General features: G+C 51.1%; 1 protein-coding gene across 1 annotated transcript; it reads left to right on the forward strand.

Annotated features, from left to right (window-relative positions):
- The first annotated feature begins 9,753 nt into the window (after nucleotides 1-9,753).
- LOC143989342 (serine/threonine-protein phosphatase PP1-beta catalytic subunit-like) lies at nucleotides 9,754-21,157 on the forward strand. Its single transcript, XM_077489432.1, has 4 exons — nucleotides 9,754-9,895; nucleotides 16,339-16,490; nucleotides 17,857-17,991; nucleotides 20,967-21,157. The coding sequence occupies exons 1-4, from the start codon at nucleotides 9,847-9,849 to the stop codon at nucleotides 21,069-21,071; spliced, it is 441 nt and encodes a 146-aa protein (XP_077345558.1). The 5' UTR covers nucleotides 9,754-9,846; the 3' UTR covers nucleotides 21,072-21,157.
- Nucleotides 21,158-23,317: the final 2,160 nt, after the last annotated feature.

The following is a 23,317-nucleotide window of genomic DNA, read 5'->3' on the forward strand; positions in this document are numbered from 1 at the left end:
TGACCTCCCGCTGTACCACACAACGATCTGTTCTGTATGAATCCTCCGTATAAAACATACAAAACATTTCACGAGCCTTGATTTCATGTGTAAGTGCGCTGCGGAGGAGGGGCGCGGTGTGACTCAGTGATAGAGAATACAGAGATGTGTGAGATCGGAACTCCGCTGCATCCCATCACCAACTGACAACACTATCATTCAGATTTATTATTCAAAACAAATTCTTCATGGCTCCATGTCTCCAACCATCCATCCATCCCTCCCTCCGGCTGCATGTCTCCAACCATCCATCCATCCCTTCCTTCATGTCTCCAACCATCCATCCATCCCTCATGTCTCCAACCATCCATCCATCCCTTCCTTCATGTCTCCAACCAGCCATCCATCCATCCCTTCCTCCCTCCATGTCTCCAACCATCCATCCATCCCTTCCTCCCTCCATGTCTCCAACCATCCATCCATCCCTTCCTCCCTCCATGTCTCCAACCATCCATCCATCCATCCCTCCATGTCTCCAACCAGCCAACCATCCATCCATCCATCCCTCCCTCCCTCCATGTCTCCAACCAGCCATCCATCCATCCATCCATCCCTCCCTCCCTCCCTCCCTCCATGTCTCCAACCAGCCATCCATCCATCCATCCCTCCCTCCCTCCCTCCCTCCATGTCTCCAACCAGCCATCCATCCATCCCTCCCTCCATGTCTGCAACCATCCATCCATCCCTTCCTCCCTCCATGTCTCCAACCATCTATCCATCCCTCCATCCCTCCAACCATCCCTCCCTCCCTCCCTCCATGTCTCCAACCATCCATCCATCCATCCCTCCCTCCATGTCTCCAACCATCCATCCCTCCCTCCCTCCATTTCTCCAACCATCCAACCATCCCTCCCTCCCTCCATGTCTCCAACCATCCATCCATCCATCCCTCCCTCCCTCCCTCCCTCCCTCCATGTCTCCAACCATCCCTCCCTACCTCCATGTCTCCAACCATCCCTCCCTCCCTCCCTCCATGTCTCCAACCATCCATCCATCCCTCCCTCCCTCCCTCCCTCCCTCCATGTCTCCAACCATCCCTCCCTCCCTCCATCCCTCCAACCATCCCTCCCTCCCTCCCTCCATGTCTCCAACCATCCATCCATCCATCCATCCCTCCCTCCATGTCTCCAACCATCCATCCCTCCCTCCCTCCATTTCTCCAACCATCCCTCCCTCCCTCCATGTCTCCAACCATCCATCCATCCATCCCTCCCTCCCTCCCTCCCTACCTCCATGTCTCCAACCATCCCTCCCTCCCTCCCTCCATGTCTCCAACCATCCATCCATCCCTCCCTCCCTCCCTCCCTCCATGTCTCCAACCATCCCTCCCTCCCTCCATGTCTCCACCCACCATCCCTCCCTCCCCTCCATGTCTCCAACCATCCCTCCCTCCCTCCATGTCCCAACCATCCATCCCTCCCTCCCTCCATGTCTCCAACCATCCATCCCTCCCTCCCTCCATGTCTCCAACCATCCATCCATCCCTCCCTCCCTCCATGTCTCCAACCATCCCTCCCTCCCTCCCTCCATGTCTCCAACCATCCTCCCTCCCTCCCTCCATGTCTCCAACCATCCATCCCTCCCTCCCTCCATGTCTCCAACCAACCAACCAACCATCCATCCATCCATCCATGTCTCCAACCAACCATCCATCCCTTTCTCCCTCCATGTCTCCAACCATCCATCCATCCATCCATCCATCCATCCCTCCCTCCATGTCTCCATCCATCCCTCCCTCCATGTCTCCAACCATCCATCCATCCATCCCTTCCTCCCTCCATGTCTCCATCCATCCATCCCTCCATCCATGTCTCCAACCAACCATCCATCCATCCCTCCCTCCATGTCTCCAACCAACCATCCATCCATCCCTCCCTCCATGTCTCCAACCAACCAACCATCCATCCCTCCCTCCCTCCATGTCTCCAACCAACCCCCCCCCCCCATCCCTCCATGTCTCCAACCATCCCCATCCCCCTCCCTCCATGTCTCCAACCATCCATCCATCCCTCCCTCCATGTCTCCAACCAACCATCCATCCATCCCTCCATGTCTCCAACCAACCAACCATCCATCCCTCCCTCCCTCCATGTCTCCAACCAACCCCCCCCCCCCCCCCCATCCCTCCATGTCTCCAACCATCCCCATCCCCCTCCCTCCATGTCTCCAACCATCCATCCATCCCTCCCTCCATGTCTCCAACCAACCATCCATCCATCCCTCCATGTCTCCAACCAACCAACCATCCATCCCTCCCTCCCTCCATGTCTCCAACCAACCCCCCCCCCCCATCCCTCCATGTCTCCAACCATCCCCATCCCCCTCCCTCCATGTCTCCAACCATCCATCCATCCCTCCCTCCATGTCTCCAACCAACCATCCATCCATCCCTCCCTCCATGTCTCCAACCAACCATCCCTCCCCCCTCCCTCCATGTCTCCAACCATTCCTCCCTCCATGTCTCCAACCATCCCCCCCCTCCCTCCATGTCTCCAACCATCTCCCCCCCCTCCCTCCATGTCTCCAACCATCCCCCCCCCCCCTCCCTCCATGTCTCCAACCATCCCCCCCCCCACCCTCCATGTCTCCAACCACCCCCCCCCCCCTCCCTCCATGTCTCCAACCAACCATCCCTCCCTCCCTCCATGTCTCCAACCATCCATCCATCCCTTCCTCCCTCCATGTCTCCAACCATCCCCCCCCTCCCTCCATGTCTCCAACCATCCCCCCCCCCCCCCCCCCCCCCCTCCCTCCATGTCTCCAACCATCCATCCCTCCCTCCATGTCTCCAACCAACCATCCCTCCCTCCCTCCATGTCTCCAACCATCCATCCATCCATCCATCCCTCCCTCCATGTCTCCAACCATCCCCCCCTCCCTCCATTTCTCCAACCATCCCCCCCTCCCTCCATGTCTCCAACCAACCATCCCTCCCTCCCTCCATGTCTCCAACCATCCATCCATCCCTTCCTCCCTCCCTCCCTCCCTCCATGTCTCCAACCATCCCTCCCTCCATGTCTCCAACCATCCATCCCTCCCTCCATGTCTCCATCCATCCATCCCTCCCTCCATGTCTCCAACCATCCCTCCCTCCCTCCATGTCTCCAACCAACCATCCCTCCCTCCCTCCATGTCTCCAACCATCCATCCATCCCTCCCTCCCTCCATGTCTCCAACCATCCATCCATCCCTCCCTCCCTCCATGTCTCCAACCATCCATCCATCCCTCCCTCCCTCCATGTCTCCAACCATCCATCCCTCCCTCCATGTCTCCAACCATCCATCCATCCCTCCCTCCATGTCTCCAACCATCCATCCATCCCTCCCTCCCTCCATGTCTCCAACCAACCATCCATCCATCCATGTCTCCAACCAACCATCCCTCCCTCCCTCCATGTCTCCAACCATCCCTCCCTCCCTCCCTCCATGTCTCCAACCAACCATCCCTCCCTCCCTCCATGTCTCCAACCATCCATCCATCCCTCCCTCCATGTCTCCAACCAACCATCCCTCCCTCCCTCCATGTCTCCAACCATCCATCCCTCCCTCCCTCCATGTCTCCAACCATCCATCCCTCCCTCCCTCCCTCCATGTCTCCAACCATCCATCCCTCCCTCCATGTCTCCAACCATCCCTCCCTCCCTCCATGTCTCCAACCATCCAACCCTCCCTCCCTCCCTCCATGTCTCCAACCATCCATCCACCCTCCCTCCCTCCCTGGTCTCCTCCTCCAACCATCCATCCCTCCCTCCCTCCCTCCATGTCTCCAACCATCCATCCCTCCCTCCCTCCCTCCATGTCTCCAACCATCCATCCATCCCTCCATCCCTCCTCCCTCCCTCCATGTCTCCAACCATCCATCCATCCCTCCCTCCCTCCCATGTCTCCAACCTCCATCCATCCCTCCCTCCCTCCCTCCAACCATCCATCCCTCCCTCCCTCCCTCCCTCCCTCCATGTCTCCAACCATCCCCCCCTCCCTCCCTCCCTCCCTCCCTCCCCTCCATGTCTCCAACCATCCCCCCCTCCCTCCCTCCCTCCCTCCATGTCTCCAACCATCCCCCCCTCCCCCTCCCTCCCTCCCTCCATGTCTCCAACCATCCCCCCCTCCCTCCCTCCCACCCTCCCATGTCTCCAACCATCCCCCCCTCCCTCCATGTCTCCAACCATCCCTCCCTCCCTCCCTCCATGTCTCCAACCATCCATCCCTCCCTCCATGTCCTCCAACCACATCCATCCATCCCTCCCTCCATGTCTCCAACCATCCCTCCCTCCCCTCCCCCCCTCCCTCCATGTCTCCAACCAACCATGCCTCCCTCCCTCCATGTCTCCAACCATCCCTCCCTCCCTCCCTCCCCCCCTTCCTCCATGTCTCCAACCATCCCTCCCTCCCTCCATGTCTCCAACCATCCCACCCTTCCCTTCCCCTCCCCCCCTCCCTCAATGTCTCCAACCAACCATGCCTCCCTCCCTCCATGTCTCCAACCATCCCTCCCTCCCTCCCCCCCTTCCTCCATGTCTCCAACCATCCCTCCCTCCCTCCCCCCTTCCTCCATGTCTCCAACCATCCCTCCCTCCCTCCCTCCATGCCTCCAACCATCCCTCCCTCCCTCCCTCCATGCCTCCAACCATCCCTCCCTCCCTCCATGTCTCCAACCATCCCTCCCTCCCTCCCTCCCTCCCTCCATCCCTCCATGTCTCCAACCATCCCTCCATCCCTCCATCCTCCCTCCCTCCCTCCATGTCTCCAACCATCCCTCCCTCCCTCCCTCCCTCCATGTCTCCAACCATCCCTCCCTCCCTCCCTCCCTCCATGTCTCCAACCATCCCTCCCTCCCTCCCTCCCTCCATGTCTCCAACCATCCCCCCCCTCCCTCCCTCCCTCCCTCCCTCCCTCCCTCCCTCCCTCCATGTCTCCAACCATCCCCCCCTCCCTCCCTCCCTCCCTCCCTCCCTCCCTCCCTCCCTCCATGTCTCCAACCATCCCCCCCTCCCTCCCTCCCTCCCTCCCTCCATGTCTCCAACCATCCCCCCCCCCCCTCCCTCCATGTCTCCAACCATCCCTCCCTCCCTCCCTCCCTCCCTCCATGTCTCCAACCATCCCCCCCCCCCTCCCTCCATGTCTCCAACCATCCCTCCCTCCCTCCCTCCATGTCTCCAACCATCCATCCCTCCCTCCATGTCTCCAACCAACCATCCCTCCCTCCCTCCATGTCTCCAACCATCCATCCCTCCATGTCTCCAACCATCCATCCATCCCTCCCTCCATGTCTCCAACCATCCCTCCCTCCCTCCCTCCATGTCTCCAACCATCCATCCATCCCTCCCTCCCTCCATGTCTCCAACCATCCATCCCTCCCTCCCTCCCTCCCTCCAACCATCCATCCCTCCCTCCCTCCCTGTCTCCATCCATCCATCCCTCCCTCCATGTCTCCAACCATCCATCCCTCCCTCCCTCCCTCCCCCCTCCCTCCATGTCTCCAACCATCCCTCCATCCCTCCCTCCCTCCATGTCTCCAACCATCCCTCCCTCCCTCCCTCCATGTCTCCAACCATCCCTCCCTCCCTCCATGTCTCCAACCATCCCTCCCTCCCTCCATGTCTCCAACCATCCCTCCCTCCCTCCATGTCTCCAACCATCCCTCCCTCCCTCCATGTCTCCAACCATCCCTCCCTCCCTCCATGTCTCCAACCATCCCTCCCTCCCTCCCTCCCTCCATGTCTCCAACCATCCATCCATCCCTCCATGTCTCCAACCATCCCTCCATCCCTCCCTCCCTCCCTCCCTCCATGTCTCCAACCATCCCTCCCTCCCTCCCTCCCTCCATGTCTCCAACCATCCCTCCCTCCCTCCCTCCCTCCATGTCTCCAACCATCCCTCCCTCCCTCCCTCCCTCCATGTCTCCAACCATCCCCCCCTCCCTCCCTCCATGTCTCCAACCATCCCCCCCTCCCTCCCTCCCATGTCTCCAACCATCCCCCCTCCCTCCCTCCATGTCTCCAACCATCCCCCCTCCCTCCCTCCATGTCTCCAACCATCCCCCCCTCCCTCCCTCCCTCCCTCCATGTCTCCAACCATGTCTCCAACCCATCCCCCCCTCCCCCCCTCCCTCCCTCCCTCCCTCCATGTCTCCAACCATGTCTCCAACCATCCCCCCTCCCTCCCTCCCTCCCTCCATGTCTCCAACCATCCCCCCCTCCCTCCCTCCCTCCCTCCCTCCATGTCTCCAACCATCCCCCCCTCCCTCCCTCCCTCCATGTCTCCAACCATCCCCCCCTCCCTCTATGTCTCCCAACCATCCATCCATCCCTCCCTCCCTCCATGTCTCCAACCAACCATCCATCCCTCCCTCCCTCCCTCCCTCCCTCCATGTCTCCAACCATCCATCCATCCCTCCCTCCCTCCATGTCTCCAACCAACCATCCATCCATCCATGTCTCCAACCAACCATCCATCCATCCATGTCTCCAACCAACCATCCCTCCCTCCCTCCATGTCTCCAACCATCCATCCCTCCCTCCCTCCCTCCCTCCCTCCCTCCATGTCTCCAACCATCCATCCCTCCCTCCCTCCCTCCATGTCTCCAACCATCCATCCCTCCCTCCCCCCTCCCTCCATGTCTCCAACCATCCATCCCTCCTCCCCCCTCCCTCCATGTCTCCAACCATCCATCCCTCCTCCGCCCTCCCTCCATGTCTCCAACCATCCATCCCTCCTCCCCCCTCCCTCCATGTCTCCAACCATCCATCCATCCATCCATCCCTTTTATGTGACTCCCAACAATTAAAGTTCTGGTCTACCCAACAGATTCATATGAAGGAAGATGCTGGAACTTTATATGTCGGGAGCTGTAGCATTACTCCGCCTGATCTTCAAAATGAGTAAATTTCCTCCATCTGTGGCCCCTGCTGTTGAACTGATGGGGTCCGGGGAACTTGTAATTCCTGGGAGCCACGGCCTGTGGAATTACTGTGCATGCACCCAGAGGTAAAGAGTCTCCGCCCCCCGGGCTCCCTGCTGAACTTATGGGGCCCAGGCCTGGTACAGAAAGGCCGGCACTAGCCCCCTGTCAGCAGCCCTGGCTTTAATAGTGAGCAGGGGACCCGACCTCAGCATGGAGGACCCCGGGCGCCGGTCCAGTGCGCTGGGGGGAGCCTGGGTGCCGGTCCAGTGCGCTGGGGGGAGCCTGGGTGCCGGTCCAGTGCGCTGGGGGGAGCCTGGGTGCCGGTCCAGTGCGCTAGGGGGAGGCGATTGCAGAGTATGGACAGAAATCAGAGAAGAGTACATTGGGGGAATGTGGTCTTTATGCTTTGTGAATGGTTTGATTTCCTTGTAGATGAAATAAATCTCCAGGGAGGTCAGGCTAATACTTCAATTTGCAGCAAGCACATGCCATGAAAACGGGCCCGGCACACACTTACCAGCCTAAATCGGGGTTGGCACACCTGCGAGGCGTATAAATAGCCCTGTAATCTCAGAGCGTGATGCGTGAAACCTACTCGCCCTTTGTGAGCGATGACCTTCCCGCCGAACGAGCGCCGAGCTGCCAGAGAAGCACTTTAAGCCATCACAGGGAGGACGATCGGTGAGCACGTTCATCCACTAAATCACCGCGCAATTAGACATTCACCAGCGTGCCGCCATTCATGCTGATTTGTAGGAAAGACTTTAAACTATTGATCTCTGAACAAGCGTGTAAACCTCTGGATAATGCTGAGCGCGCCTGTGCCTGCCGCACTGCAAGGGGGGGGGGGGACTGCATGCGACGAGACGGACGCTGGGCAGAGATGACGCCATATTGTGCCATTGTAGTGACACAGCAGTGTGTGTGATCAGAGCTACTGGGGACCGTTATGGCGGATTAGTGTGTATATGTGTTATATATATATAATGTGTTTATATGTGTGTGTGTGTGTGTGTATGTGTTATTTATATATATATATATATATATATATATATATATATATATATATATATATATATATATATATATAAATAACACACACACATACATATATACACACACAAACGCACATACATATATACACATAACACACACACACACACACGCACATACATATATACACATAACACATAACACACACACACACATACATACACACACACACACACATACATACATGTATACACACACACACACATACATGTATACACACACACACACACATACATGTATACACACACACACACATACATGTATACACACACACACACACATACATGTATACACACACACACACACACACACACACACACATATAATGTATGTGTATGTATGTCTCCTATTTCCAAGTTTAGGGTGCACACCCCTCACCCGGCTCCTACTGTAATTGTACAGGTCCTAGCCAATGATTTGTAGCTGGGATAGGCTGTGTCCAATCACAGCCCAGAAAAAAAAATATATTCTTTTTTTATATCTTTTTATGTTGTAGCAGAGACCCTAGAGAATAAAATATTGGTTGCTGCAATATTTTGTTGCACTGTATTTCAACAGAATTCTTTCAAATGCAACACTTCAATGAATTAAAGAAATAGTAAAGTTAGTCCAATTTTTTTGGTATAATAAAGATGTTAAACCGAGAGAATTGTAAACTTCTAAGCAAAGAAAAATTATTCATTTTGGGCAGAATCGTGCAGTTCTACTTTTGCACCATCCTTTTTCAATCGTCATTTGGTAATATATATTTAAAGTGGATCTTTAAAAAATCTTTTTATTTATTTTTATTCACCCCTGCCGCCTCCTCCCCAAAATTCAGGTTCCCGAGACAAGAATGCCCTCCCCGGACCACACATGTAGGGATGCCGTAGATCCCTCTGGGATCCATTGCGCCATTTCTGCAGTCATGCAAACCGCCTCCTGGGATTTCTACATCACTTCTCCCAGGAGGATTATTATTATTCAGGGCAGACATTACAGTTACATTACAATTTGGTACAAGAGGAATCGGAGGGCCCGGCTTGTTGGAGCTTACAATCTAAAAATTGTGCCCTCTTGCGCATGCTCCGAAATGGCGCACGTGTTTTGCAGGGAACTGTGGTGCGACCTGCACATGGGGTCTGACTCGCAGTGATGGTAAATCCGTTCCCAGACGGCGGTCGTCAGACCAATTGGCACTGTTGGAAGATTTCCTCCGTATTGCTGTTTCAGTGACGGCTCAGAATTTCGGATCTTCACTCTTTCGGTCCCGGTGACATCGGGACATATGAAGAGGGTGGATCTTATCCAGAGGAGACTCTGACACCACTAGGAATCCCATCAGCCCTTCTCATCCTTCTGGCTCAGCACAAAAAAAACCTTTACCAAAATGGGGGGGGGAGATGGGGAAAGCGAGAGGCTTTGCCTTTTAGTTCTACTTTAAACCCCATTGCCACTTGTCATGGTCGGCTGCATACTGTGTAGAGCAGGGGAGGCAACCAGTGGCCTTCCAGCTGTTGTGGAACTACATTTCCCATGAGGCACTGCAAGGCTGGCCCTTACAAATACTCCCAGAGGCATGTTGGGACTTGTAGTTCTGCGACAGCTAGATGGCCCCAAGTTGCCTCCCCCCCTGGTGTAGAATATAGAAAAGTAGGAAGAAGCACCGATCGGTGTAAATCTGGCATTTGTCAGAGGAGGAGTCGGTCCGGATTACGGCCGCTATTCATGTACATTTGTTTCCCCGATTTTTATATCCAAACCTTTTGATGCATTTTGTACAAAATAATTGACTTATCATATTTTGTTTCTTAGAAAATGTTTGTTTATTCTGATTTTATTTTGCAGGACTTTCTCCTGATCTGCAGTCCATGGAACAGATCCGCAGAATCATGAGGCCCACAGATGTCCCCGACACAGGTAAATGCTCATTACACTGCTACACCTTTGTATACTTGGGGGCGGGGGAGGGGATCTGCTCACAGCTCATTGGCCCAGCAGTACAAATAACTTCTGGTTTGGGACTGAATCCAAAGTCATTTCTGTTTACAATTACCTTATGGGCTCAGTCACACTAGCATTGCTCTCTGAAGAGTTATCTATTTTTGGCTCGATCTTCAGAGAGCATTTGACAGGTGGTTAGTTTGGTATTCTCTATCACCGCCTGCTTTATAACCTTGAAGCCCGCGCTAATCAATCACATGCATTGTGTGTGCGGTTGCAGGGCACTTGCAGAACGGCCCCATTTACTTGAATGGGTCATGCTCAGCGTTTGTTGCGCCTGCCAAGTAGCCCTGAGTAGAATTCCTGGAAACGCCATGGCGTGTCTTCAGCCCCAACTGCTGCCTCTGCAGAGGGAGAGGGGAAGCAGTTCAGGTGGGGCTGTAAGGGACAGTAAAAACGCAGCTTAAAGTTTTACCACCCACTCACAACTGCTAGTGTGAATGAGCCCTAAATGTCAATGGACGTTGTGAGTGATGGACGCAACGCGTAGGTCGGGATTAACTTCTTCAGAGGGAGACGTGTCAGGATGATCACTAGTGGCTTTTTATTTTTTCCTATACCCCTGAAGAACTAGAGACCAGTCATTGCTGCTGTTAGGTTGTCTGTAAATTTTACCAATAACCCCCATTCTGCCCAGAATCAGTAGATTAATGTTCCCCTGCACCATGGTTACCTGCGCTTGTGTTACAACACTCCCAAGTTTCTGCATTGTCAGGCAGCAGTCCACACTGCACAAGGATGCTTCCCTTAAGGCCAGGTTGTTGCTGCCAGCTCCCATCCCCCACTAACAAATCGGAACAAGTCAATGGAAGCCGCCCAAACAAACCTGACTGCATTACCTGGTGTGCTCTGTGTCATGTATGCAGCCTGTGTTATATACAGTATACAGCACTGTGGGACAGGAACTTCCTGTATTGGTTCCGGAACATAATATGCAGGCTGAGTGCTGCTCAGTCATTCGTGGGAAGCTTTGTATTCTTATGAAACGACTACAAAGCTTCCTGTGATTGGCTGAGGTGGAAAGGTGGGAGAAAGATGTCTTTATCGCCAATCAGAAGCAGCTTTTTGGATTGGTTAAGAATACAAAATTGGAAAAAAAAAAAAAAAAAAAAAGAATACAAATGTCCCTGTGAATGACTGAAGAGCACCCAGCTCTAGATTTTGTTCCAGGAGAGGCAGGAAAGCCCCTTTCTATTTGCTGTTCAAATATAAATCTCTGCGCTGCTCTGCAATGGTGGAACAGCTGCTACTCAACAAAACCAGGAATGGAGTCAAAAATAAAGATAATGTAAATGATGCGTAATTCCTGTGCAAAGCAAAGTGACTTAATAATATAATATGAAAGTAAATGTTATAAAAATGACTTGGTGCATACACAACAAATAATACCGAGTGTTGTGCCTCAATAAAGTGATCAATGCATACATAAGTCGTATTAAGGTGCTTATGAGAGGGAAATCGAATAAATAAATATTTCAAAAATTTAAATTGGCGTCTGTGTGACTATTGATACAAAAACAAAGTTTGTGCCATAGATGTGACACAATGTATCAAATGGAACCTGTTCAGACAATCGCCTGTATTGATCTATATGAATGTTGCAAGGTGTCACATGTCCAACCACTTGGGTGGTGTTTCAGGATACTCCGATCCGACGCGTTTCCACAAAACGGTTGTCCAAGTAGACCGTATTATGGACGACAGTTTTGTGGAAACGCGTCGGATCGGAGTATCCTGAAACACCACCAAGTGGTTTGACATGTGACATTGTTGCCAGATTAAATTACTTCTTACACTTCAAATTTCAGCCTTGTTGTAAGTGTAACTTTTAAAAAGATATTTTTAATAATTTTGTTTGCGGTTTTACACTGAGGATTTCCTTTTCCTTATCTACTTACGATTTCCAATTCATTGGAGTTCCATTTATCCAAAAAAGAAAACACATTTAAGATTGTTTGTATCCATACGCTTGAAACGTTCAATCCGATAATTTAATACAAGCAGACTGAAGGTCCATGGGAGTGATCCAATGCTGCTGCCTTTAAATCATCCAAGTCTAAACCTTTTGTGAAGCACATGGATGAGAGAAAGCTGAGAGAGTAACCTCTACATCAGTGTCTGTGCCTAGATCTGTCATAGGGATCCATCGCATTCGGTAAGAGGCCAATTTTATAATATGGATCTTCATATCACTAAAAACAGAAGATTTTTCTTAAGTGGAATGTATTAGACGCCTTGCAACATTCAGCGATTTATATGTATCAATACAGGAGATTGAACAGGTTCCATTCGATACATTGTATCACATCTATGGCACACACTTTGTGTGGTTGTATTAATAGTCACACAGACTTTTTTTTTTTAAAGAATTTAAAGATTTATAGGATATCTTTCTCATAAGCACCTTAATACTACTGTTGTGTATACATTGGTCACTTTATTTCTAATCACTGGTTTACTTTGAGACACAACACGTTATACTCGGTATTCTTGTTGTGTATAGCTGAGGCTACACACGGCTTTACCCATAACTATATTAAAAAAATAATATTCTTTAGTAAGGAACATCCATTCTACATTAATGATTCATCTACCAACATCAGTGTGTGGTGTAAATTGCCTCCAGCGTTGCTCCTGTGTCTTCTTGCTGGAGGCGGCCATTTTTATGAAGCAAGCGCTCCTGAGTAGCAATAAATCGTAAAGCAGACCTAAGCCCATCAATTTCAAAAAACTGTTAGTCCTAGAATGCAGAGATTGCTGACTTTTCTCAACAAAACAGTCAAACCATCAAATTGCTGGTGTCATAGATGATCACTTGCCCCACAGATCAAACAGAAGCAGCTTCCTTGGCTGTAAAGGATAGGAGGGTTAATTCCACTTTAATGCTGCCGACGGATTGGCCAAATATAAATTCAGCAGTGCCCACAAATGGAGTGCAAATGAGCATGTGCAGAGCAGGGTGAGACCGCGTATTACCAGATTTTATATGGTATAGACCTTCTTATTTTTAATGTTTTGTATATCTATACCTGTGAAAGGGGCCGGCCTGAAGTCGTCTAGCAGGGCTTCATTTTATGTCTAGTTTTACTTTAATATTGTGCACCCAGCAAACGCACGTTATTGCAGAAAATTACCATATTTATCGGAGTATAACACACACCCCAAGTTTAGGAGGGATGTTTAAGGAAAAAAATGTAAATTTAAATGCCCAACAATGCAGCCTTGCCCGTGTCCGTCTGCGGCCTTGCCCGTGTCCGTCTGCGGCCTTGCCCGTGTCCGTCTGCGGCCTTGCCCGTGTCCGTCTGCGGCCTTGCCCGTGTCCGTCTGCGGCCTTGCCCGTGTCCGTCTGCGGCCTTGCCATTTTAAAAATGGTGCCGCCGAGATACAGAGCCACATGTCCTGTGTATCTCGGTGGCACTCGGTAGCTCTCGGCCGTTCTTAGCGGCCGAAAGCCGCCCACAGGCTCACAATCGGCTGGGGATCTACGTATAACACACACCCGCAATTTTCCCCTGGTTTTAAGGGAAATGGTGTTATGCGCCGATAAATACGGTAGTTAATTTAGGCCAGCATGGCAAAAACAAACTATTTAAAGGGACATTACGTGTGGAGTTAGGCTTTAATACTGTAACTGTCTGATACAATTACAATATAAATAAAAATAAAAAAATCTAATAAAGAATTTAAGGATAAAAGCCTTGTAAAATGTTTAGGTACTCGGATTTGTTGTTGGGTTAGTTGGGGGCATACCGGAGCTGCTAGACGCGGCGTGGACGTCCTAGGCTTCGATGACCTCGGCTGACAAAAACTGTATATCGGGAGGTTGTGTTCAGCACACTGATCTGAGCCGTGTGGAGAGAGAGATTTAATGTTTGACATGGAAACGTCCTCCCAACAACTGCAGCCAAATTCTGCTGCTGTGTACAAGAATCCCGGACGCCTCTGAGCCCCGGCAAGGGAGTACAAACCTCCCGCTGTGCGATTTTCTGTGCACCCGTCTCTGCAGGCTGCCTGTCTTCCTGCTGACACCCTCGTGGCATGTTTTATTACATGGCTGTCTGATGGCGAGTGACCACCTAGGAGCAAACGTGACGCCTGAGACACTGGCAAGCCTTATTCGATGCCAAAGCGATGCGAGGAGCGCTATGGATCTGCTGAGTACAGAAACTCCTAGCGAGAGGATCTGACCTGCCAATAAAAGGTTGATTGGTAGCGGGTCCTGTACTTTGCATATTGCTTGTTGTCATTCTGGAATAAACCTGGAAGACGTGTTATCGATCGAGCAGTGGGCTGTGTTGGATCGTTTCCTTTTTCCTGAGAAGAGGAAAAATCGTTCCTTGTTCTGCAGTTGTACCGCGGATATATCTGAAGGACGGAATATTAACCACTTCCTGACCGATGAACATTTATAAACGCCGTAGCCATGAACGCGTTACCAATTGTTGTGGTCTGTTGGTTTGCAAAACATACCTTCCTCTGGGGACTGTGGTAAGTGGACATCCGTTCCCCGATCTTTGTGAATAAAGTGGTTTACACACACACACACACACACACACGGATCAGCCCTGCACCCTGCTTTCTCCTCTCACTCTGTGATTGGCAGGAGCCAATGACCCTCACCTATTACCAAGAAGCACATGTCTGCAACCCCCTATTTATTCCCCATGACAGCAGACGGGGACCCCCCCCCCCCCCTTCACAATTTACAAACCGCGTGGCTGTGCAGGACTCCGTCCACACGACCGCATTGTCCTTACATATCTGTGAAGGAATGAACTACAAGTACCATCTTCCACTGCGGCTTACGTCTTGTAGCTCTCAATTAACTGCGGGGGCGCTGATGATCTCCCTGCAATTCAGTATCCGTCTTCCCGGACAGGAGGTACCGACAGACAGCTGTACAGAGAGTCTGTGGGAGGAGCTTGGCGTTACACCCGTTCTGCAGACTGCTGGAAAAAAATTGGATTTATTTTTTAAGGTCAACGTCTCCTTTCACTGTTGGATCTCATAGAACTCATTGCAGTCTACCGGTGTCAGGGTGGCGAAATCTAGTTACCCGTTTCTGAAAGCTAAAAAACACAAGTGCACATACCACCCCCTCCCCCCTTAAAAAAAAAAAACACACACACACACACACAGCAGGCCATTTTATAAGGATCTGCTGAGTCCTCGGTAGGTTTCTCCCATGGGGCTGCGTTGTGTTGGAGCCCCTCTTAGCCTGTCGGCTGCTTTTTATATAATATGGGAACATCCACACATACATGTCACAGCTGGTCTGAGCTTCGCTATAAAAAAATCCTCTGGATTGGTGCCCAGCAGGGGTTCTGCTGCAACATCTGCCTGGTGTACTGAACGCACATTGTGCAACGCCTGGAATCCGGGGGCTCCGCAATGTGCTGCAGGCCGCTTTCCTCTTACTGAAGATGGGAACAGTTTGTTCTTGTGCGTCTGGCATGTGAGAGTACAGAAGTCCCCGGAGGAAGAACATGCAAACTCCATGCAGATTTTCTCGGCTGGGGATTGAACAAGAGGTCATTGCAGCCAATCCCCATTACGGCTTACTGTATTCAGATCAGGGGAGGAAAACGAATGTTCACTTTGGGATGCGAAGGATTTGCTCCCCTCTTTAGGCAGCTTTGGTAAAGTCAACCTGGGGACTGGATAGACATCAGACGGGGGTAGAATGGAAAGGTGCCTGATCAAAGCACCCCCGCCCCCAATCGTTTTTCAAGATGGCACCTGGAGAGAGTGTAGCCCCACCCATTTACCCAGGAAACACTGCAACCACAAACTTCAAAAGCGGGATGCTTCCACCTTGGCCTCTGTTGTTTGTTCCATCATGCTGGAAAGACTACTTGGGCACCAGGGTGGCGCTATGCTCTCCCCAGGTGCCCGCGCACTGTTGGAAAAGGCCAGCACAGAGAGCAGGAGGAACATCCCCCTCAACTAATGACCCCGTGTATTACTTTTTCCTGCATATCTGTTCGATTAAAAAAGATTACCACCATTTTATTCCTCAAGGTCTCTATTTTCAGGAAGAATTTTATATATATATAATATAATATAATATAATGTAATATATAATCTCTCTCTCTATCTATATCTATATCATTTCTAACAAAAAAATAAAAGCTTTAACACATGGAACAAATAAAAAAAATACCCCAATAGTCAAGTGGTTAGAGAAGCATGGGAGGGGAGGGATCTGTATAATTGTACTGAGATGTGTTTTGTTTTTTTTTTGTTTTTTATATCCAGCTATGCACTTTAAGTTTTTGTTTTTTTCTTTGGATGAATGTTCTCATGAAGTCTTTGTCACTGTTGTTTTTTCTCTGCCCGTTCTTTGTCCGCTCCTTCAGGTTTACTGTGCGACTTGTTGTGGTCGGACCCCGATAAAGACGTACAAGGCTGGGGGGAGAACGACCGCGGCGTCTCCTTCACGTTCGGGGCAGACGTCGTTAGCAAATTCTTGAACCGACACGATTTGGATCTCATTTGTCGAGCTCATCAGGTAGGTTTTGTGACCACGCTGGCCGAAGTTGCAGAAGCTCTGTGTTCTGATTGGCCAATACCTGAGGAATCATGTGACCTGCGTTCAGCCTACATAATATATAAAAGGGGGCGATCCCTCCTTGAAGGGTCAGGCCACCCAAACCTGAAAATGTCTTCATTTCTGACTCTGGCGATGAGATCGCTGCACTGTGCCCGGGTCTATACACCACCTGCAACCACACGGGGGGGCGGGGGGGCTTCCACCATCCCTGCTAGAAGTTTTCTAACTTCCTGTAGTGAATGAACAACATTGTGGCTCCGCTGTACTGAAATCCCAACCAGCATGGTCAGCACTGGCAGCCACAGGCATGACACCCAGAGGCAGAGGCATGATGGGACGTATAGTTTTGCAACAGCTGGAGGTCCGCTAATTGCATATCCCCGCTGTATGGGGATGACGGCGCTGAAATTATTTTATTGAAAGAAAAACCTCCAAGTCACTTTTTCCTAATGGCTCTCCAGCTGTCACATGACCCCGGAGAAGCTTCTTGTCCTCTGCTGCTGGTCGCAAGTTCAAAAAAAGTGTCTTTGGAATTCAGCGTAAAAATAAGTAATACCAAACTGTTTTTTAAACTGTCATACAAATATATTTTTGAAGTTTAAATCTTTATTATTTTTTGGCAATAACATGGTGTGGGGCGGGTTCTGTCACAGGCTGTGTCACGCCCCTCCTCCCTGTATCTTAAAATAAGAGGGAGATGAAGCCTCTATCAATCTACATGTAATATACCCCCCATTGTGTTTTAGTGTTGCAGTACTAAAATGAGTGATCAGAAAATTTCAAAAGTATCCCCGTCCCGCATGTAATGTATTGCCATATCCGAGTGTAATTCCACAGCCAACGTTCACTGATAAGTTGATAACTCGTGCCCAGGGCCCCCCATACCTGTGTGTGGCTGCAAGGTGGGGAAATGTCTCTGCCACCTGATTGGCTGTCAGCTATGATAGTTCAGGCAGGTTTGGTCTGAGCATCATCCTTCAATCCCTATACAGAACTCTTACACCTACCCCCAGCTACTTACCCAGTCCTCAGTGCTGGAGGAGGGGCTGCCAGGAGGCTGGGCTGTCGTGTGTGTGTGTGTGGGGGGGGGGGGGGGGGTGTCACAGGGCTGTGTGTTTCTCTATGCACGTTACTAAATTAATTTTGCTCAGCGGGCGAGGGGAGGCACTGACTTTTGTTTTTATATTCTTCTGATGTTAAACATTGTGTCATCTGAGCCGATATCCGCCTTCCCGGAACGTTCCCCTCCCCCTCCCCTGTCAGCAGGTGAAATGATTGTGTTTGTAGAGCTCTCTGACATTTGTCTCTCTTGTCCCTCTGCCAGGTAGTAGAAGATGGTTATGAATTCTTTGCCAAGCGGCAGCTGGTCACCCTGTTTTCTGCTCCGAACTACTGCGGGGAGTTTGATAACGCCGGGGGGATGATGAGCGTGGACGAGACCTTGATGTGCTCCTTCCAGGTATGGCAGATCAATGAGGCCGATGTATGAATTGTTATTAAAGGAGGACTACCAATCGTACGCCTCCCCCGGGTGTGGGGCGTGGCAGTGCCGCTTCGAAATCACCTCCCCCGATGACTATACGAAAGCTGAAGCTTCAAGAGGGGAACTTCCTTCCTTCCTTCCTTTCTTCCTTTCTTCCTTTCTTCCTTTCTTCCTTTCTTCCTTCCTTCCTTCCTTCCTTCCTTCCTTCCTTCCTTCCTTCCTTCCTTCCTTCCTTCCTTCCTTCCTCTTTCTTCTTCCTCTTTCTCTTTCTTCTTCCTCTTTCTCTTTCTTCTTCCTCTTTCTTCTTCTCCTTCCTCTTTCTTCTTCTCCTTCCTCTTTCTTCTTCTCCTTCCTCTTTCTCTTTCTTCTTCTCCTTCCTCTTTCTCTTTCTTCTTCTCCTTCCTCTTTCTCTTTCTTCTTCTCCTTCCTCTTTCTCCTTCTCCTTCCTCTTTCTCTTTCTTCTTCCCCTTTCTCTTTCTTCTTCCCCTTCCTCTTTCTTCTTCCCCTTCCTCTTTCTCCTTCCTTCCTCTTCCTCTTTCTCCTTCCTTCCTCTTTCTCCTTCCTTCCTCTTTCTCCTTCCTTCCTCTTTCTCCTTCCTTCCTCTTTCTCCTTCCTTCCTCTTTCTCCTTCCTTCCTCTTTCTCCTTCCTTCCTCTTTCTCCTTCCTTCCTCTTTCTCCTTCCTTCCTCTTTCTCCTTCCTTCCTTCTTTCTCCTTCCTTCCTCTTCCTTCTTTCTCCTTCCTTCCTCTTCCTTCTTTCTCCTTCCTTCCTCTTCCTTCTTTCTCCTTCCTTCTTTCTCCTTTCTCCTCCTTTCTCCTTCCTTCCTCCTTTCTCCTTCCTTCCTCTTTCTCCTTTTTCTCCTTCCTTCCTCTTTCTCCTTTTTCTCCTTCCTTCCTCTTTCTCCTTTTTCTCCTTCCTTCCTCTTTCTCCTTTCCGACCATTTACAAAGCGCTTTACAACATTAGGGCAGACATTACAATTCAACACGGGGGATCAGAGGGTCCTGCTCGTTGGAGCTTACAATCTAGGAGAACATGAATACATATTAGAGACACTTCTAGCATGAAGAACTAGATGGATTTGATGATTTTGGGATTTGATTTAATACACCATTTTTACACGTTTATATTACTTTGCGATCATTTATTACTGTGCAGGCACTTATACTGGATGTAAAGGCAAAAGGTGTAGTATATGCATTAAGATGAAAAGCCTTCTGTGTCCAGAAACCTCACTCCCCTCCCCCAATACTTGCCTGATGTCCCTCTCTGTCCACGAGTGTCTCAGCCGTCTGACATTCTGCTTCCTGATTGGTTTGAGACACAGCAGCGGCACCATTGGCTGCTTTCAGTCAGCTAGCCAATCTGGGGATAGAGGGGGCAGGGCTGGGGCTCCTTGTCTGAATGGACCCGAGGAGCTATGGCTCAGTTTAGGTGCCCCCCATAGGAAGCTGCTTGCTGTGGGGGGGTTTAACATGAGGGAGGGGCCAGGAGCACAGAAGAGGGACCTGAGAAGAGGAGGATCTGGACTGCTCTGTACAAATCCACTGCAGACAGTGGAGGTAAGTATACAGGCATACCCCACTTTTAAAGAGGAGTTTCCCCTAAAAAAATTTTTTAAGTCAGCAGCTACAAATACTGCAGCTGCTGACTTTTAATAATCGGACACTTACCTGTCCCGGGGTCCAGCGATGCGGGGGAATGAAGCCCCTCTCCTCTCGGCGGCACCGGCATTGCAGCTGTGGGCACCCGGCTGTGGCTTCGCAGCTGGGCACCCACTGCGCATGTGCGAGCTCTGATTGGCCGCGCAGTCATCTGGGACCTGTCACATGTCCCAGATGACTGACGGGAGGGAGGGGGGCGGGGAAGTGACGTCAGGAGCCCAGGCACCGAAGGAGGCAGACTACGAGGGACTCCCTAGCAACAGACATTTAGAGGTGAGTTAATTTTTTATTTATTTTTTCAAATTTTTTTTTTTTAAGAATTGTAAGCATTTTTTTTTTGGGGTGGAACACCACTTTAAAGCGGGAGTCCGCTGGGAGTTCCGCTGTTTTTTTTTTTTTTTTTCTTTAAAAGCCAGCGGCTACAAATACAGCAGCTGCTGACTTTTAAAATAAGGACACTTACCCACCCAGCGCGCCCGCGATGTCGGCCCCCCTGAAGCCGATCTCTCGATCGTCTCTCGGGTGCTGCCGCCACCATCTTGGGTATGGGAATCAGGAAGTGGAGCCTTTCGGCTTCATTTCCCGGTTCCCTACTGCGCATGCGCGAGTCACGCTGCGCAATAAGGACGGTCCCCGCTGCCTCTGGGATCCGTGTGTTTCCCAGCAGGCAGCGGGGGACTTTCGGAAAGGGGCGTAGATCTACGCCCCTTTCCGCAGAGAGCTATCCCGGAAGTGGGTGCAGATACCTGTACTGTACAGGTACCTGCACCCCCCTCCCCCCTGAAAGGTGCCAATTGTGGCGCCGGAGGGGGGGAGGATTCCAATGAGCGGAAGCTCCACTTTAGGGTGGACCTCCGCTGTACAGCAATGGGGTTTATTTACTAAAGATGGAAAATCGGGCTCACTTCATAGAAACCAATCAGCTTCCAGATTTTATCTGAGCTTAATTGAAACTGGGGTTAGAAGCTGATTGGTTTCTATGCAGAACTGATCCTGATTTTGCACTTTCCAGCTTTAGTAAATAAGCCCCCATTGTGTACATAGAAGTGGGGAATTCCTGTAATAATAAGTTATTTTTATAGGAGGAAAAAAACCCCACAAGACTTTCCAATGACTTTAATAAGAAGTAGCGGGAAGCTGGTTTGGCGTCTCCTGTAGCGGGTTCTGCCCTCCTGTGACCCGGTTTAGTTGATGTCTTCAGTGCTGATTCCAATGTTTTTATGTGGATCAGATTGTGTAGAATGGTGGCCTCTTCTCAATGTACGGTGTTCTGTTCCTCCTCTCCGTAGATCTTGAAGCCCTCGGAAAAGAAAGCGAAGTACCAGTACGGCGGGCTGAACTCCGGCCGCCCAGTGACGCCCCCTCGGACAGCGAACCCGCCGAAGAAGAGGTGAAGAGCATACCCTCCTCCGAAAGACCCGACACCCCCATACAAACGAAGACTCCACCTTATATTAAACGTGTGCACTGTTTAACATCACCCAGCCATTCTGACCCTCCTTTACAAATGTCACATGCGTTTTTACCTTTTACACGAGACGGGTAAAAGATTCCAGAGTTTTAATCTGCTTCACTCCCAACTAAGAGTATAGAACGCACCGCTACCAACCCCGCCCCCATCTCCTCCCGCCACGGCACTGCAGACTCCTCCTCCATAACATAACCCAGCCCCCCCCCAAAAAAAGGAAACCTGCAAATTCTGTTCCCAAAAACCTGGCTAGGGTCCCAAAGCAGTGTCTGTCATAGTCCCGCCGTGGCCAACGCGTTGCATTAACCCTTTCAGTTCCAGCCCCAAATCAAACTTTACAGTGCGCTATTCTTTAATGTACATTGGCTGGCGCTGGGGGAGGGGTGAGGGGTGTGGCTCCCAATCGCACTGGCATTGAAGGGGTTAGTCTTTACCATTTGTCTCTGAAGCCTCACTGCTTTTATCATCTCTTTTTTTTGTTTTTTTTTTAATAGTGTGTTAGTTGTAATTTCTGACTTTCCCCTTTAAGAGAAAAAATAGGAAATCACCCGTTGTGTGTTCTGTGGTATTTTTTGCTTTTTTCCACTTTAGCTGTTTTTTGTGTTTTTTCGTTTTTTCCTCTTCCAGTCTCACTTAGACCACTTTGGGGGGGTTCTTGCTTTTGACATTAAAGATTACTCTTCTTGGTACATATGGTGTACGCTTCGTACAGGACGATGTCAGGAGAACCAACTGATCATCGCCGCCGATTTCCTCTCCCCTCCCCCCCCCCAGTAATGTCCACAGCGTGTTCTTGGCTTCACTCAATGTTTGTTTTTGTTTTTTCTTTTTAACTGACATTCTGTTCCAAAGCAGCATCACTGTAGTTGGCAGTTCACCTCCGCGACCTCTAACCTTTCCCCTTACGACCTCTAACCTTTGCCCCCCCATTCTCAGTTCCGGTGTATTACAGCATGTAATGAGGAAATGTTTGTTTGCACATGAACGCCTGTTTTCTGATTCTATAGTCCTTTTCTAGGTTTCCTCCTGGAGTTGCGTTGCATTTAGACTCCAGGGGGGCGGGGTTTAGAAGCAATGTTTTTAAAATCGTACGCGCTGCTAGCCACGCCTCCCTGGCCTATTTCCGGGGGTAAGTGAGAGCCTGTCGGGCGCACGGCGCTGGCAAAGACGCTTTAAGTAGGAGCCGTGGTGGAGTCGCTGCTTGGGCTGAATGTTGGCTCCGCCCACAAAGGTGATGCCACGGCCGTGCGTCGGACAGGCGCGCATTACCTGAATTACAAGCAGCAGTCACACTATTAACAATGAATTGTATTCTTTACAAGCAATCTACTAAATGCTTTAAATATCTTTTTTTGTTTTATTTTCTTTTTTTTTTTTCTCTTTCCGTTAATTCAATAAAATGTCATTAGAAAAAACAAACCAACCCGGGATGTGATTTGTGTTCACCAGGAGCACCCCTGTCCTCATGAGGTGATCCTCCGACTGGAGGCCGAAATCGGCGACAACCAAACTGTCTGAGCGCCACAAACTGCAATATTCAAAATTAATTAAATGGCATTTTCAAGCTTCCCCCACCCGTCCATCCGCTCCCTCACCCACGTCTCCGCCCGGGCCACACATCCACTCCCTCGCCCACGTCTCCGCCCGGGCCACACATCCACTCCCTCGCCCACGTCTCCGCCCCCGGGCCACACATCCACTCCCTCGCCCACGTCTCCGCCCGGGCCACGTCACATCCACTCCCTCGCCCACGTCTCCACCCGGGCCACACATCCACTCCCTCGCCCACGTCTCCGCCCCCGGGCCACACATCCACTCCCTCGCCCTCGTCTCCGCCCGGGCCACATCACATCCACTCCCACTCCCTCGCCCATGTCTCCGCCCGGGCCACGTCACATCCACTCCCTCGCCCACGTCTCCGCCCGGGCCACGTCACATCCACTCCCTCGCCCACGTCTCCGCCCGGGCCACGTCACATCCACTCCCTCGCCCACGTCTCCGCCCGGGCCACGTCACATCCACTCCCTCGCCCACGTCTCCGCCCGGGCCACGTCACATCCACTCCCTCGCCCACGTCTCCGCCCGGCCACGTCACATCCACTCCCTCGCCCACGTCTCCGCCCGGGCCACGTCACATCCACTCCCTCGCCCACGTCTCCGCCCGGGCCACGT

Source organism: Lithobates pipiens, unplaced genomic scaffold (genome assembly GCF_037356315.1).
Source record: "Lithobates pipiens isolate NorthernLeopardFrog02 unplaced genomic scaffold, aLitPip1_a1.2 Scaffold_18, whole genome shotgun sequence".
NCBI lineage: Eukaryota > Metazoa > Chordata > Amphibia > Anura > Ranidae > Lithobates > Lithobates pipiens.